This window comes from Melanerpes formicivorus, unplaced genomic scaffold, assembly GCF_026170545.1.
Source record: "Melanerpes formicivorus ecotype bairdi unplaced genomic scaffold, bMelFor1.0.p_v2 SCAF_3015, whole genome shotgun sequence".
Classification (NCBI taxonomy): domain Eukaryota; kingdom Metazoa; phylum Chordata; class Aves; order Piciformes; family Picidae; genus Melanerpes; species Melanerpes formicivorus.
In genome coordinates, this window is record NW_027145366.1 from 1 (window position 1) to 15,646 (window position 15,646).

The 15,646-nt window shown below is 47.1% G+C and overlaps 1 protein-coding gene across 1 annotated transcript; it reads right to left on the reverse strand.

Moving 5' to 3' along the window:
- Positions 1 to 10,972: 10,972 nt before the first annotated feature.
- On the reverse strand, positions 10,973 to 11,971 carry LOC137440444 (olfactory receptor 14A16-like). Its single transcript, XM_068136698.1, has one exon. The coding sequence runs from the start codon at positions 11,903 to 11,905 to the stop codon at positions 10,973 to 10,975; it is 933 nt and encodes a 310-aa protein (XP_067992799.1). The 5' UTR covers positions 11,906 to 11,971.
- Positions 11,972 to 15,646: the final 3,675 nt, after the last annotated feature.

Sequence of the window (15,646 nt, forward strand, 5' to 3'; positions counted from 1 at the left end):
CTGGATGTCCCTTCCAACCCCACATATTCTGTGATTCTGTGATCTAATCCCTCCCACTTCAGTCTGGGCTCATCAGGACACCAAAGCTTCTCCTCAGCCCTGGCCTGAGCCCCAGTCCTCAAAGATTATCTCTGAGTCCTCAGCCTTCCCCTGAGCACTTCAGCCCCAAACCTCCTTCCTGTTCTCTGATCCCTCTTTTATATCCCCTCCTACCCTGGAGTGACTCTGCTTGCTCCTGGCACAGAGGAGGGTCTGGAAGCTCCCAGAGCAACCTCATGGCCTTGGAAGAGGAGAAGGAGGTGACCTGTGGCTGAGCAGCTCATGGACACCACAAGCAGATGAGTGGCAATGCCATGGGCAGCTCAGCTGTGCCTCAGGATCTCCTGCACAGCAGCAGGCACAAGGCTGGGCAGGGGCTGGGAGGTCACTGCTGGCTCAGCAGCTGATAGGGCAGCAGCAGGAAGAGGGCAGCAAAGGGACTGGGAGGTCACTTCTTGCTGCAGCAGCTGAGAGGGCAGCCCCTGGCTCCTGGCTGGGCTCTGTGCTTTTGGCCTCCCAGCTGCCAGAGTCCCCAGCTGAAGGCATGTGTTGGGCAAGGGACTTGTGTGACTCCCTGTCCCTAAGCACCTGGTGGCCCCTGCAGGAAGAGCCTTGGAGCTGGGTTGTCACCTCCCTGACAACTGAGGGCCTGATGGGACAGCAGCAGGGACAGGGCTTGGCTGTGGCTGCTGGAGAAGCTGAAAGGCATCAGGAGGGAGCTGCCTTGGAAGGCCCTGGAGAGGTTTCTTGTGCCTGCTCAGGCGTTGGCTGTGGGTTTAGAGCTGGAGGTTCTGCTCTGTGCCCAGGCAGAAAGACCTCTGGCAGGGACCATTGCCAATGGCCTGGGCTGTAGCAGAGCCTGAGCAGAGTGAAGAAGGCCAAGTACAGCTGGGCTGCGGTAGGAGGAGTGTGGCCAGCCAGACACAGAAGTTGTACTCTCCCAGACTTAGCACTGCTGAGTCTGATGTGGCCACATCTGGATTCTTGGTGTCTGCTTTGGGACTTCTGCTCTGAAGGACTTTTGAAGAGCCTGAGAAGCTTCAGAAGATATCTGCAAGGACTGGGGTGGAGAGCCTTAGGGACTGGGGCTTCTGGAACCTGGTGAAGTCCAAGCTCAGGGCACTACAGATGCATTGTGCACCTGCTTGAAATCTGGGAATGATGCAGCTTCCGGTGATTGTGGGACAGGAAGACAACCTCCATAGAGTGCAAATTTTAGGGTCCAGAGTGGAGATGTTCTGAGGTGGTTTGAGGCCAGGCAGATCCTTTCTTGTCCTTGAGAGTATTCAGGAGTTGAGGAGAAAGAAAGGTCACTCAAAGGGGATCCTTGTGGTCCTAGAGGCCCTGGCTCTGTGTTTCAAGAAATGGCCATGGAGAGCACAGACAGAGCAGGGAGGGTACAGAAATGTGATGCTGAGAGCTGCTAGGAAAGCAAGATGGGTGTCAAGAGCATGAAGGGAAAGAGCTGCAGGCATGGGGCAGTGTAGCACCACCTGCAAGGCTGAAAGCCCAACAGGACTGAGGTCTTTCTCCTCCTGTCTATGGTAGTTGGCTCTGTCTCCAAGGTCAGGGAGGTGAAACTTTAGCTTGAGCCTCTCTGCATCTGACTGCCCAGGCTCTGTGGTCAGGGCTTGGCTTTTCTGCTGCAGAAACCAAACCCAGTGTGGGGGACAGTGTAGGACAACCTGTGGTGGGGATGGCAATGGGCACTGGCAAGGCTGGAAGTCATCAGGAGAACCCAAGGCTTTGCCTTCTTGGCTGTGGAAATCATCCACCACCAAGGGCTGTGAGGAGACTTCCGAAGGCACCAGGGAGTCCTCAGTGCCTCCTTAAACAGCCCCAGGAAGGCTGGGGACTCTCATCCCCTTGTCCTTTACTCAGCATCACAAACCCCACACCCCACAGCACCTGAGAAGCCCTGACCCATACATGAGGGACAGGATCTGCCTGCCCAGGCACTGTGGTCAGGGCTTAGCCTTTCTGTTCCATAAATCAAACCCAGAGTTTGCTCTCCTGCACTTTGCCTTTGTCTGCTGCAATCATGGCCTCCACTGAGCTGCTCTAAGGAGCCCTTGGGAGGCTTTGTTGGTAATGCCCCTCAGTGGGGCCAATCAGTGCTTCAAGGCACTTTGTGTTTTCCTTCTGACTTCTGAAGAAGTTTCTTCAGTCTTCTCTCAGTACCTGAGGTTCCTGCAATGAGTCCCAAGTGCCCTAAGGAGATGTTTGTGTCTCTGCACTCTCCTTCAGGATTTCAAAGTGCACCTCACAAAGCTCAATTTTGTATGTCAAAGATAAAATATTTTACTCCATTTCAGTTCAGAGCAGAGATGATAATTCCCCAAGTGACACTGACCCAGGCTGTCTCAGCAGGACATCTGCACTTGCAGGAACATCTGTCCTTCAGGGCTGTCACTGAATGGACAACTTTGCTCCTCACCCTCTCCAACCTCCCCACTGCTGTCACTGCCCACCTGGGGCTTACAAGGTGATTCAGCAGAATGTGTTCTAATCCAAGAGCCTCTGAATGACAGAGTGGGTAAGGACAAGGCTGACCCTGAGTGACTGCAAGGGATCCTGAAGTCAAATCTATTTCTATGGCTGTGCCTGGAGAGAAGCACCAAGCACACAGACACAGGGACAGAGCTGGCTGGGTTCAGTGCAGATAGAAACCTTGCTCCTGGTGACAACAAATGTGTGTGTCCAAAGACACAGAGAGGTGGAGAGGTGGCTGGCAGAGGGTGCCCTGGAGTTCAGTTTCCTTGTCCTGGAGCTCAGGACAAACACTCACAAAGCTTTGGCATTCTTAGGGCAAAAGAACTGAGCCTGGAGAAGTCTGACTTGGTGCTGGCCCTTGGTGCAGGTTGTCCCTGAGAGATGTCTGTGTGGGGGAGATGCTGGACACAGCTGCTGTGATCCAGGAGAGCTCCAAGGCTCTGGCTTTAGGCTCACTGTTTTCAGAGGGGGAGATCATTGACTTCCATCAGGTGTTTCTCTGATCTGGAGACCCTTGGATGCTGAATCATCCTGGGAGTTGTTGCCACTTGCACAGAGCCTGAAGGTTTTGACCTCCAAAGTTTTCTATCAGCTCCCTGTTGGCTGTGATCCAAGCACAGATGATTAGGTGGTGTTGGATGATAGGTTGGACGCGATGATCTTGAAGGTCTCTTCCAACCTGGTTTATTCTATTCCATTAATTCTAATTCTGAGCTGGCAGGACGTGACCAACCCCCAAGGCACAGGGAGAGCAGTGCAAGGCTGGGAGAGCAAGAGTGCAGCACACCAAGGACACCTCTCAGTGATCTATTTCTCTCTGTTACCCTGGGCTACTTCATGGTCTAGGCCTTTTCTTTGTTTGTTTGTTTTTAACCTAAAATGAGAATGCATGTTGTGTTGTGAGGAATTTTGACTTTCCCATTAACTATTTAAAATTAAGGCAAACTGGTGAGGTGACACAGAAATCCATATGGACATTTTCTCTAGTCACACAACAATTAAACAATCATAACAGTCAGTCCTAATTCACACAGTGCTGTGGTGCATTCTTCTGAGTGATGCTTTTGATCCCAGATTATCCTAACAGTTATTGTGATCGATGTTCGACTGCATGGGAAATGCTGTGTGCTCATGGCCTTGATTCCTCTGCCGTTGTTTGTTGTGATGATTGCAGCTGACATGGGGTAAACATTTCTTGCTGGTATCACTAAACCCCCTTAGCTATAAAATATACATCCTCTTTTTTGATTTGTTGATTTTTTCCTGATATATTTTTAAACTTTTTTCTTTTTTAATTTTATTATTTTTATTTTTAAAATTTTATTTTAATTTTATTTTTTAAGTATTTTATTTTTTAAACTATTTTTCTTAATTTTAATTTTTAATCCAATTTTTAACATTTATTATTTTTTGATCTTATATTATTTTTAAAAAACATTTTAATTATTTTTTTATGTTTTATTTAATCTGTTTTTTAAATTTCTAATATTTTTATTTCAATTTAAAAAAATAATCCATTTTAAAAAATATTAATTGTTTATTTAATCTATTTTTTAATTTTTTTAATTTTATTTTGTTTTGGTTTTTATTTCTTAAACTTTTTTTAAAAAAATACATTATTTTTCTTTTTATTTTTATTTTATTTTTTAATGTTATTTTAATTAATTTTTATTTTTTAATTTTAATTATTTTGTATTTAATTTTAACATCTAATTTTTTAATGTAATTAATGTTTTTAATATGCCTTTTAAATATTTTTTCTTTTGTTGTTATCTGTATTTTTTGGCCTATAATTTTTAATAATTTTTTAGGTAATTTTATTTTTCTTTTAAATCTACTTTTATTGATTGATTTTTTATGGCTTTTAATTTTTCTTGAATTTTATTTAACATACTTTAATCTTGTATTAATTAATTTTAATGTTATTTTATAATCTAATTTTTTAATTACTTTTTATTTAATTTTAAATTTTATTTTATTTTATTTTTTCCTTTTTTATTTTATTTTCAACCTTTTTTGTATTTAATATTTTGTCCTTATTTTTCATTTTTAACTTTTGTAAATTTCTATTTTGCTAATAACCCTTATGTTTTTTGTTAATAGTTATTTTTTGTTAGTAATCCTTATGGGGTTTATTTGTTTGGGTTTTTTTTAATTATTATTATGTTAAATTGTTTTTTATATTAAATACTTTTTCTTTCTTTTCTATAATTTGCTTTTTTTATTATTATTATTGTTGTTATTTTGTATTTTTACTTTGTAGTAGTACTTTGTGCTGTTAGCCAAACACCAAACTCAGGTGTGAGAGGCAATGCACCAGAATGGACTCTCCAGACTTTCTATTAGCTGAGGAAGGAGGTGGATGTGGAAAGTTTCATACATCTGATTGGTGCCTAAAGATTGAGGCCAATGGGGAGGCAGCAATAAATATAGCCACCAACAGCAGGGAAATAGCTCATGGACCAGTCCAAACCTGGATAGGACTGGAATGGAACACATTGTCTTGATTGCCTGGTGGGCCATGGGTCAAATGAGTGTCATTCTTCTCTCTTTGTGCAGCAGCAGCTCTAATCTTTCTACCATGTCTGATACCCTGGTTTGTATGGCTTATCCATCCTGCAGTCAGGCAGGTGCAGGTTGTAGCCATATCAAGTGAGCCTGAAAAGGCTATAAAAAAGAGCAGTGTGATGTATCTGCAAATAAGATCAACATCAGAAACGAGCCAAGAGGAAAGGATTTAGTTAATGGGTGTCACGGTCCGGAGACATTAGATGTCTCGGTCCAGAGACACAGTTCTTTTAAATATTCCCGTGTTGTGAAATTAAAGGCACAAACGAGGCCAAAGTATCAACAGCTAGACTATTTATTACATAAATAAGAAAGGGAGAGGGAGAAAATAGAGAAAGTGGACATAAGAAGGGAAGGGGAGAAGAGAGAGAGAGAGAGAGAGATAGAAGAGGAAAGGAATTATATTACCACACCCCTCATCCCCCCCAGGACAGTTAAAGTCTGTGGAGGAAAGGTGCTGCAGGAGATGTTTGGTTTGTTGAGAAACCGTGGTGAGGCTTTTGCTGGAGAACAGCTGTGGTCCTCTGGGGAGATGTTGGGTTGATACAGGAACAGTGCTGAGGCTCCTCTGGGCAGCCTGGGTCTGTAGAGAAAGGATGCTGGGGCTTGGCTGGAGCTGTGGTCCTCCGGGCAGCTTCTTTTCTCCGGAGCAGCATTGTCCCGGCTTCTCAGCGGCCTGGCCCGTCTCCTGTGTTTTCCGTCATCTCCATTTTTCTCCCCGTTTTTCTCCTCTGTTTCTCTCCTGTGTTTCTCTCTACAAACCAGCAGTTGCTCAAGTCTTTTATACAGTTTTTTAGTCCTTAGGTATGTAGTCAAATATTGTCCCTCAGGAATTCCAGTGGCAGGAAATCTGTGTGTTTAGGCAAGACCCTGGCTGGAGGAGGGGGGAATCTCCGTCTACCCTGTCTCCATCCAGACAAAGCTCAGGAAACAGGTGGTGATTATCTTGCCCTAAAGGTGTGATGGCTGGGTCCTTGGGTCCATTGTTGTAGTCCCGTGTTATCACGATGCAATCACAAGCTGATTTGCATCCAGGATTGGTGGACAGGATTATTTCCACCTTCTTTCCAGTGGCTCTGCTATCACTTTTATCTTTGTTGACTCACATAGAGAGAGACAAACTTATTAGACTGTCACACCACCCCGTCAATCAAAGATAAAAGGAAGAAAGATAGGAAAGAAAGGAAAGAAGTGGAAAAGGAAGGAAAGAAGTTTTAAACAATTTTTGCAATAGACATAAGTTTTGATTGGCTAACAGCACAAATCTGTTGTACACCATCATTAGACACAAACTGCATGTTGGACACTACATGTTGAATCACTGTATACAACAGGGATTTATACAAGATTGACAATGCTAAGAAAATATAACAAAATTAAACCAGGTAATTACACAAGGTGAAAGCATCCTTGTTCCTCCTGGAAGCCAGGAGAACAAACAAACCCATACCCCCCCACCCCGTCAGTCCTTCAGTTTGGAATTGAAGTGAGAGCTTCAGTCCAGATCTGAATGTCTGCGGGGTTATGGAAAGTACAGTCCTTGAAGAGATGTCTTCTGTGATGCAAAACTTGAGAAGTCTTCCATATTGTAGCAAGACAAGTCCTTCTGACAATACATCAGGTAGTCTTCAGCATTAGAACTTAAATTTAGCATTAGAACTTAAATAAGAAACACAAATAAGAAACACAACCTTGAAACATACAAAACTGGTATTTCCAGGTTACCATTCAGAGCCACCCTCTCAGGTGATAATTACTTTGAATGGGCCTGTAAGTATCGTTGATTGTTTCAGGTTCTCTCAAAGCCAAGCTAAACACAAACAAAGGCCTTTTTCCAAACCAAGTACAATTTTTTGGTGATCTCCTGACTCATGCTTCACCCCCCAATTCACCGCTGGGAAGTGAAGCCCTTAGTTGCCCTGGGGGCCATATCCCTCCCCTCATCAAATGGTCCCACCAAGAGGGGAGCAGTGACCTCAGCCCTCTTTTTAGGCTCGGGCCAACATTGCACAATGATTCGTAATTGTCTCGTGGCTACCCCATCAACCACTTCTTTTGGAATACCTTTCTCCCGACCCACCCCCCACCAATATTGCCGGGTATTCAAGTGTTCCCTGCCCCCAGCCAGGTGCCTACTAGGAATACGGCGCATCTGGCCCTGGGGGCTTGGTGGGTGAGTCATTTTCACATGTCTCAAGCCTCTAGTTTGAGGTTTTTTCATTTCCTCAGGTACACTATACTGCCTAGCATAATCTAATAATTCCCTCCCCACATCTTGCCATGTCCTGGAAGAAAGTGGGGTATTAGCTATTTCTTTTTGAAGCTGGATACCTCTTATTTTAAGCAAGTCAGAGAGGCCCCTGATCAAAGGAGTCATTCTGTTTGCATCCACCAGGATAGAAAGAGGGGATTCAAAATGATGTTTTAGTTCCCTTTCATATATCATCTGCAGGCATGCAGCTTTTTGCACATTCTCCATTATCTGATTCATCCCTCCCCGCAGAATTAGGGGTTCACCCCTCTCCTTTGGATCAAACCCCCCTGCCCAATAGGCAGCTCTTTGCGTAAGACTCCAGGGTCCACTTCTGTTTTTTGTAGTTAGAAAAACATTATCACCCCAATAGCCCATGGCTTCAGCTTCTGTTAACAGAATCTGATCACCTCCAGTTTTTGAAACTCGCCAGACATATTCCACCTCAGATTCCTCAGCAGAGCGTGCAAATTCTGCACGAATTTTGGCCAATTCAGTGTAGGAGAAAGGCATTTCTTTGGTTGTGATAGTGGGGGTAACCTCCCCATCCTCATATAAAACTTCAGTTTTAATGAGAGGTCTGATATGCGCAGCAGCTTCCTTAGCCGCTGTCAATTCTGCCCGAGGGCACATAGGGGCAGACTCCGAGTAATTCACACCCTCTTTTGAGTCCAAATACGAATTTTGCCTCCTCTCCTTTTCCAATTGAATTTTAAGATCTGCCACTACGTCTTTCAAAGTGGCAACATGGCTTTGTAGTGACGAAACTAAGTCCTGCAAAGAGGAAATAGTTATACTTTCCTGTTCATGCCATTCCTCTTTCTCCTTCACTGAGGCGGCTAAACAGGCACCTAAAACCGCACAAATAAAACCTTTGCCTTTCCCGGCTTTTGCTCGTGCATCTTTCTGCAGGGCCACAATTCTATCAGCCACACTCTGGAAATTATGCCAATTTTCACGGGCCCAGTCAAGTACCTGTAAAGATGGGCGGGCACCGTGAACTTCTAAAAGGTTAAAAAGCTTCTCACTCCCGGCCATCTCTTTTGTTTCAGAAAGCATTTCTTAATAGGGCACTAAGTTTCACGGGGAAGTCAGATAAAAACACTGTTTGTACCAGCAAAATCTTCTCCAGGAAAAAATGCACAATAGATTTCCCAGGAGAGGTCACACACAAGAAAAAACAACAACAACTTGGGCTTCTCAAGGAAGTCACACTATTTCCCTGAGTGAACCCACACTTGCAAAAGCTTCTTAGCTTTTGTACCTCAATTTTTTTTGTTACACTAGGATAACAACCTTGTGATTCTTAGGGAAGAGTTACTCTGTTTCCCTGAGCGAACACACACCGGCAGAAGTTTCTCAACTTTTGCTGCAATACTGGGCTTCTCGGGAAAGCCACACTTTACAAATATCACCAACACTGGGTTTCCTAAAAGAGGGTACTGAGAATTCTCGGGGAGGTCACACTATAAAGTCAACAGTTGTACCCCAGATAATCTTCCCCGGGAATGCACACACAAATTTAAAGCAGGGTACAGAGGATTCTCGAGGAGGTCACACTATAAAACCAACAGTTGTACCCCGGATAATCTTCCCCGAGAAAGCACACACATTTAAAGCTTTTGAGAACTCCCACACAGTCTCTCTGAAAATTTCGCTTCGTCCTTCTCCGGCCACTTCCCTCGCGGGCGAGTGGAAACGCGAATCTGGACTCCACTCTCGCTTCGTACTAAAAGTACGTCTCAGGCACACACACACATTTCGGGGTTCTCAGAAATGCAATAATTTTGCTGTGATACTTTTCACTGCACGGGAATCCTGCCGACTACGCCATTTAAATGTCACGGTCCGGAGACATTAGATGTCTCGGTCCAGAGACACAGTTCTTTTAAATATTCCCGTGTTGTGAAATTAAAGGCACAAACGAGGCCAAAGTATCAACAGCTAGACTATTTATTACATAAATAAGAAAGGGAGAGGGAGAAAATAGAGAAAGTGGACATAAGAAGGGAAGGGGAGAAGAGAGAGAGAGAGAGAGAGATAGAAGAGGAAAGGAATTATATTACCACACCCCTCATCCCCCCCAGGACAGTTAAAGTCTGTGGAGGAAAGGTGCTGCAGGAGATGTTTGGTTTGTTGAGAAACCGTGGTGAGGCTTTTGCTGGAGAACAGCTGTGGTCCTCTGGGGAGATGTTGGGTTGATACAGGAACAGTGCTGAGGCTCCTCTGGGCAGCCTGGGTCTGTAGAGAAAGGATGCTGGGGCTTGGCTGGAGCTGTGGTCCTCCGGGCAGCTTCTTTTCTCCGGAGCAGCATTGTCCCGGCTTCTCAGCGGCCTGGCCCGTCTCCTGTGTTTTCCGTCATCTCCATTTTTCTCCCCGTTTTTCTCCTCTGTTTCTCTCCTGTGTTTCTCTCTACAAACCAGCAGTTGCTCAAGTCTTTTATACAGTTTTTTAGTCCTTAGGTATGTAGTCAAATATTGTCCCTCAGGAATTCCAGTGGCAGGAAATCTGTGTGTTTAGGCAAGACCCTGGCTGGAGGAGGGGGGAATCTCCGTCTACCCTGTCTCCATCCAGACAAAGCTCAGGAAACAGGTGGTGATTATCTTGCCCTAAAGGTGTGATGGCTGGGTCCTTGGGTCCATTGTTGTAGTCCCGTGTTATCACGATGCAATCACAAGCTGATTTGCATCCAGGATTGGTGGACAGGATTATTTCCACCTTCTTTCCAGTGGCTCTGCTATCACTTTTATCTTTGTTGACTCACATAGAGAGAGACAAACTTATTAGACTGTCACAATGGGGAATTAATTTTGTAAAGGCAATTATTAAAGCAAGGAGAGGAGAGGTTGATGGGATCAAAAGGAGGGAGTGTCTTTACAAAGGAAGAATTGGCTAAGAGGGAGTTGGAAGAGAAAGGGAGGAACCAGACAGTTCACCTTCCCTATGTGTATGTAAATCACAAAGGGGCCTCTGCTAAGTCCCTTCCCTTGAACCTTGCTGTAAATCAGTAGGGGTCTGTCTGCAGATAGCAGACACTGAACACAGCCTGAACTGCTGAACTTTTAGGCCAGAGCACAGGCTTAACAGACTACTGAATGTTAACTTCCCCACCCAGAGAAGTGGAGAAGCTAATTTAAATGAGCATAGGATGTATGAATCAGGGAGGGTTCATGTGAAGGAGGACATGTAGCAAGGCTTTCAGGAAGGACTAAATCCTGAGTACCTGAGCAGGTGGGGAAAGGGAGAGGGAAATTTGCATCCAGAAATGTAGGATGAAAGGGGAGCTGTGCTTTCAGCAATGAGAGAGACCCCAGAGGGAGTTGTCCTGTGGACTCTCCCTTTATTGAAATAAAGTTTTACAAGACTCCTCTGTCTCTGCTATGAACTTCTAGATGGGAAGAAGTTTTCCTTGCATGTTGCACATCCAGGGAGCACAGCTGCTCCTGTCTGCAGTCTCTGGGTCACACCAGACAGGGCAACACTGAATCAGAAATGGTCTGAAGAAAGACTGTGGTGGGGAAACAATATTCTCACAAGGGTAACAGCACCAGCAGCAGCCAAAAAGAGAGAAACCATACTGTGAGTGAGATCAGAACTGCTCTGCAGGAGAAGACAAAGAGTTTATTGCTTCTGAAAGCATCCAGGGTTCAGTTGGCTCAGGGCAGTCTTGAGCTCCTGGTTCCTCAGGCTGTAGATGAGAGGGTTCACTGCTGGAGGCACCACTGAGTACAGAACTGACACCACCACATCAAGGGATGGGGAGGAGATGGAGGAGGGTTTCAGGTAGGCAAAGATTACAGTGTTGACAAACAGGGAGATGACAACCAGGTGAGGGAGGCAGGTGGCAAAGGCTTTGTGGCGTCCCTGCTGAGAGGGGATCCTCAGCACTGCCCTGAAGATCTGCACATAGGACACCACAATCAACACAAAACAGACAAAGACTAAGCAGACACTGGCCACAATAAGCCAAAGCTCCCTGAGGTAGGATGTGGAGCAGGAGAGCTTGAGGATCTGGGGGATTTCACAGAAGAACTGTTCCACAACATTGCCCTGGCAGAGGGGCAGGGAAAATGTATTGGCTGTGTGCAGCAGAGCATAGAGAGCCCCACAGGCCCAGGCAGCTGCTGCCAGGTGGACACAAACTCTGCTGCCCAGGAGGGTCTCATAGTGCAGGGGTCTGCAGATGGCAACATAGCGATCGTAGGACATGGTGGTGAGGAGAAAATACTCTGCTGACATTAGGAATACTAAAAAGAAGACTTGGAGAACACATCCTGCATAGGAGATGTCCCTGGTGTCCCAAAGGGAATTGGCCATGGACTTGGGCACAGTGGTGGAAATGAATCCCAGGTCAAGGAGGGCAAGGTTGAGGAGGAAGAAGTACATGGGAGTGTGGAGGTGGTGGTGCCAGGCTATGGTGGTGATGATGAGGCCATTGCCCAGCAGGGCAGCCAGGTAGATGGCCAGGAAGAGGCAGAAGTGCAGGAGCTGCAGCTGCCTTGTGCCTGGGAATGGCAGGAGGAGGAAGTGGGTGATGGAGCTGCTGTTGGCCATCTGCTGCCTGTGGCCATGGAGACCTGTCCAAGGAGGGAAAGGCAGTGACAAGTCAGGGCACACTTCTCTCAGCCTCATTGTAAGCCCTGTCCCTGAGGTGCATGAGGAATGGATCAGCTCATTCCCCATCACTACCAACCCAATGGCAGATTTCATGACAACTTCAAATGCAGCAGGGACCCAGAATTGCCATGAAGATTCCTCTGGAGTCAGAACAGAAAGTGACCAACAGCCCAATCCCATGGAATAAGAGTCCCATGGAGAGGGGGAGAAACAGGGAGCAGGCCTGCAGTGCTGCAGAGACAGTGAAGGGAAGAGAGAAAGGCAAAGGGGCTGGGGGTGAAGCCTTCTCCTTACCCAGCTCTGCTCACTGCTGCTCACAGGATGGAACTGAAGGGCTTTGGTCATCCTTCTGTGTGCACACTCCAGGAGCCTTCAGCTGAATGTCAGCTGCTGAGATGGAAATGCCTGCAGGAGCTACAGCATTGACTTTTCCTCCAGCGAGCTCTCAGTCACTCTCCCAGTCCTGGACACCTCAAAGCTCTCTCTGCCTTCCTCATCTCTCTGAGATCCTCTGGCAGTGTCCTCAGCCCTGCTGTGCTGTGCAGAGGAGCAGCTCCTGGTCAGAGCTGTCTCTCTGCAGTGCTGCCTGCTTGCCAGCAACACCTTCCAGTCCAGGAGCCTGGCCTGGCTCAGCACAAAAGGACCAGCCCAGGTATTTTAAAGGATCCCTCTGGTGGCTTTGCTGCCTAGTCCATGAACTTCAGAGACTGAGAAGCTGATGAAACCTCTCCAGAAGTCAAAGTCAGTTTCAAACTCTGAAGTTTCTTCTACTTTTAATGGGTCCCAGTGAAGCATACTGGGAAAGGGTCCCCAGGGTCTGGTTAGAGCAGGATACAGTGGATGCAAGGGAAGCATCAATGGAGGCACTGAAGCATCTCCAGGCTGTGGTGAGAGCAGAGAACTGAGGCAGTGCTGGCAGGTCAGGACAAGCAGCTAAAGGTGGCTCTGCTGCTGAGGAAACCTGGAGGGGTTTCATTGATCCAAAGGGCCAAGCCCTGACCCCCATCCCCTGGCACAGCAGATCCTGTCCCTCACCTGTGGCTCTGGGCTCTGCTGGGGGCAGTGGGGAGTGAGGATGAGCAGTGACCAGGGTAGGACCTTGTCAGGTTTTGCTGTGGTTTGCTTCCAAAGAGACAACTCCTGCTGAAAAGGAATGAAATGTACCTTTAAAAATAGTTTTGATCAGATGTTTCGTGTAATAAAATCGTCTCCAATTAGCTGCAGATACCTTGGCAATAATTAGAGGTTCAGCAGTATTTAATGAGCCCCATGGAGTATTTGGGGCTGATTACATCATCCTTAGGTACTGCCAGGAGACTCTGCCAAGGTACTGTCAAGAAGCTTCTCAAGAAGTCCAAGTCAGAAGCAAACTCCAAAGTACCTTGAAGCACTGATTGGCCTCACTGAGGCTTGTTACTGACAAAGGCTCCCCAGGGACTCGTTAGAGCAGCTTGTTAGAGCCCAGGATTGCAGGGAGACAAAGGTAAAGTACAGGGGAGAAAAACTTGCCTTTGGTCTAAGAAGCAGAAAGGCCAAGCCCTGACCACTGCCCTTGCAATAGAAGAACCTCAAAGCCTCAGAGCAAAGTTTCTCCTCACAGGCCTTGGTGGCAGAGGCAACTGCCAGAGCCAAGGGGACAAAGACCAAGGACAGAGACCAAGGCCTCTCAGGCTTGCCAGAGCCCTTGGCCATCCCTACTGCAGCCTGTCCTACACTGTCCCATGCCTGCAGCTCTTTCCCTTCAGTCTGCTGACACCAATCCTGCTTCCCCATCCAGCTCTGCCCCTGCTATTTACATCCCTTCCCTGAGCTGTCTCAGCTCTCCCTGCCATTTTCTGACATCTCTGGATGGCCTCATGCATAGCAGCTCTGCCCTTTCAGGGACATTTCTTTGGCCTCCTCTCCACTCTGAACCTTCCAAGCTACACTGTGTGGAGGTTTTGTTCTCTCCCCACTCCCCAGAAGAGCTCCATCCTCTCTGAAACCACCCTTCAACCATGTGCACACTGCTATGGCAGTGCCCTGAGCCTCCATTCAGCAGGCTGAAGCAGCCCAGGTCCCTCAGCCTTTCCACAGAGATGTCAATCCCCATCCTGGAAAATCTCCTCTGCAGCCTCCCCAGTTCCTGGCTTCCCCTTTGGACTTCTGAACTCTGCACCTAGATACCAGGAATCCAGATGTGGCCACAGCGGTGTTGAGTCTGGGGGAGGGCAATTCCTGTGCCTGGGTGGTCACTTTTCTCCTGCCACAACCCATCTGCAGTTGGCCTTCTTCCCTGTGTGCAGGGTTTTTTCCATCCCAGGGCATTTGGAATAGGGAAAAGAACCTCAGGAAAGTCTTGCTCAGTATTGCTCTATGAAATGCAGACAAGCTTTAGGCCTGGTCATTGAAATTGGAGCTTAGGAGAATACAGAGGCTCAGGGCCTGCTCTTGAAGATGACATTTGCCCCAGCTCTTCCCAGAGAGGTCCTTGCTGTCCCCTGTTCTGCTCCCTGAAGCAGAGCAGCACTCACACATGCCCTGCACTCTAACAGCCATGCAAACAAAGGTGAACAAGCTCAGGGTTATAGCTCCAACCAACTTCTTCACACTGAAGCCCAAGGCAGGAATCCCCAACCATAGCCAGTCCCAGAGCTCTGAGAAGCCCCAGGTGGTGTCTTCCTTTTGCACTTCATGCAGAATCTTCTTGGTTCCCATATCTCACTGATCATAGAATGGGCTGGGCTGGAAGGGACCTCCAAAGGTTATCTTGTCCAACCTTCCCAGGGACATCCTCAACTAGATCAGGTTACCTTTAGAATAAAACCTTTATTAGAATAAACCAAACCAGGTTGGAAGAGACCTTCAAGATCATCGTGTCCAACCCATCAACCAATCCAACCCACCCAAACAGCTAACCCATGGCACCAAGCACCCCACCAAGTCTCCTTCTGAACACCTTCAATGACGGCGACTCCACCACCTCCCCGGGCAACCCATTCCATAGCGCAATCACTCTTTCTGTATAGAACTTCTTCCTAACATCCAACCTGAACCTCCCCTGGCACAGCCTGAGACTGTGTCCTCTTGTTCTGGTACTGGGTGCCTGGGAGAAGAGACCATCATCTGCCTGTCTACAACCTCCCTACCCAGAGCTCTGTCAAGCCTTACCTTGAATATATCCAGGATGGGACCCCAAGCCCCTCCCTGGGCAACCTGTTCCAGTGTTCCATTACCCTCATGGTGCAGAACTTGTGCTGGCTCCTCCTTCCTGTACAATCTGCTTTGTTCCCATCTCTCACCCATGTCTATGGATGTCCTTCCTCTCTGATCCATGGAAACACAACAGCTTGTGTTCAGTGCTGTGCCCACTCCTCCTTCTGAGGCAAAGACCATGCCAGGAGTCATTACCTCCTGAGCAGCTCTTTCTGCAACCTGTTTCCCTCCTCCCTGGGAAGCTGATCCTGCACCTGCAGTCCTATTCCAGAGGACTGGAAGAGCAGAGATCTTCACCATGGCCTTTTCTGGTTGACTTTTTCCAAAGCAAGTGTGGTGGTTTGAGCCTTAACTGAGAGCCTTAACCAGACCCCTCAGCAGAGACCACTCCTCAGGTTGGTTTGCCCTCACCAGCAGCAGGGAAAACCCACACTGACTTCCCCTGCAGGTTCTTCTCAGCAATCACAGGAACTCCATCTCCAT

What these genes read in the sequence shown, in the direction of transcription:
- LOC137440444 (XM_068136698.1), bottom strand. Translation starts at nt 11,905, where the DNA reads ATGGCCAACAGCAGCTCCATCACCCACTTCCTCCTCCTGCCATTCCCA.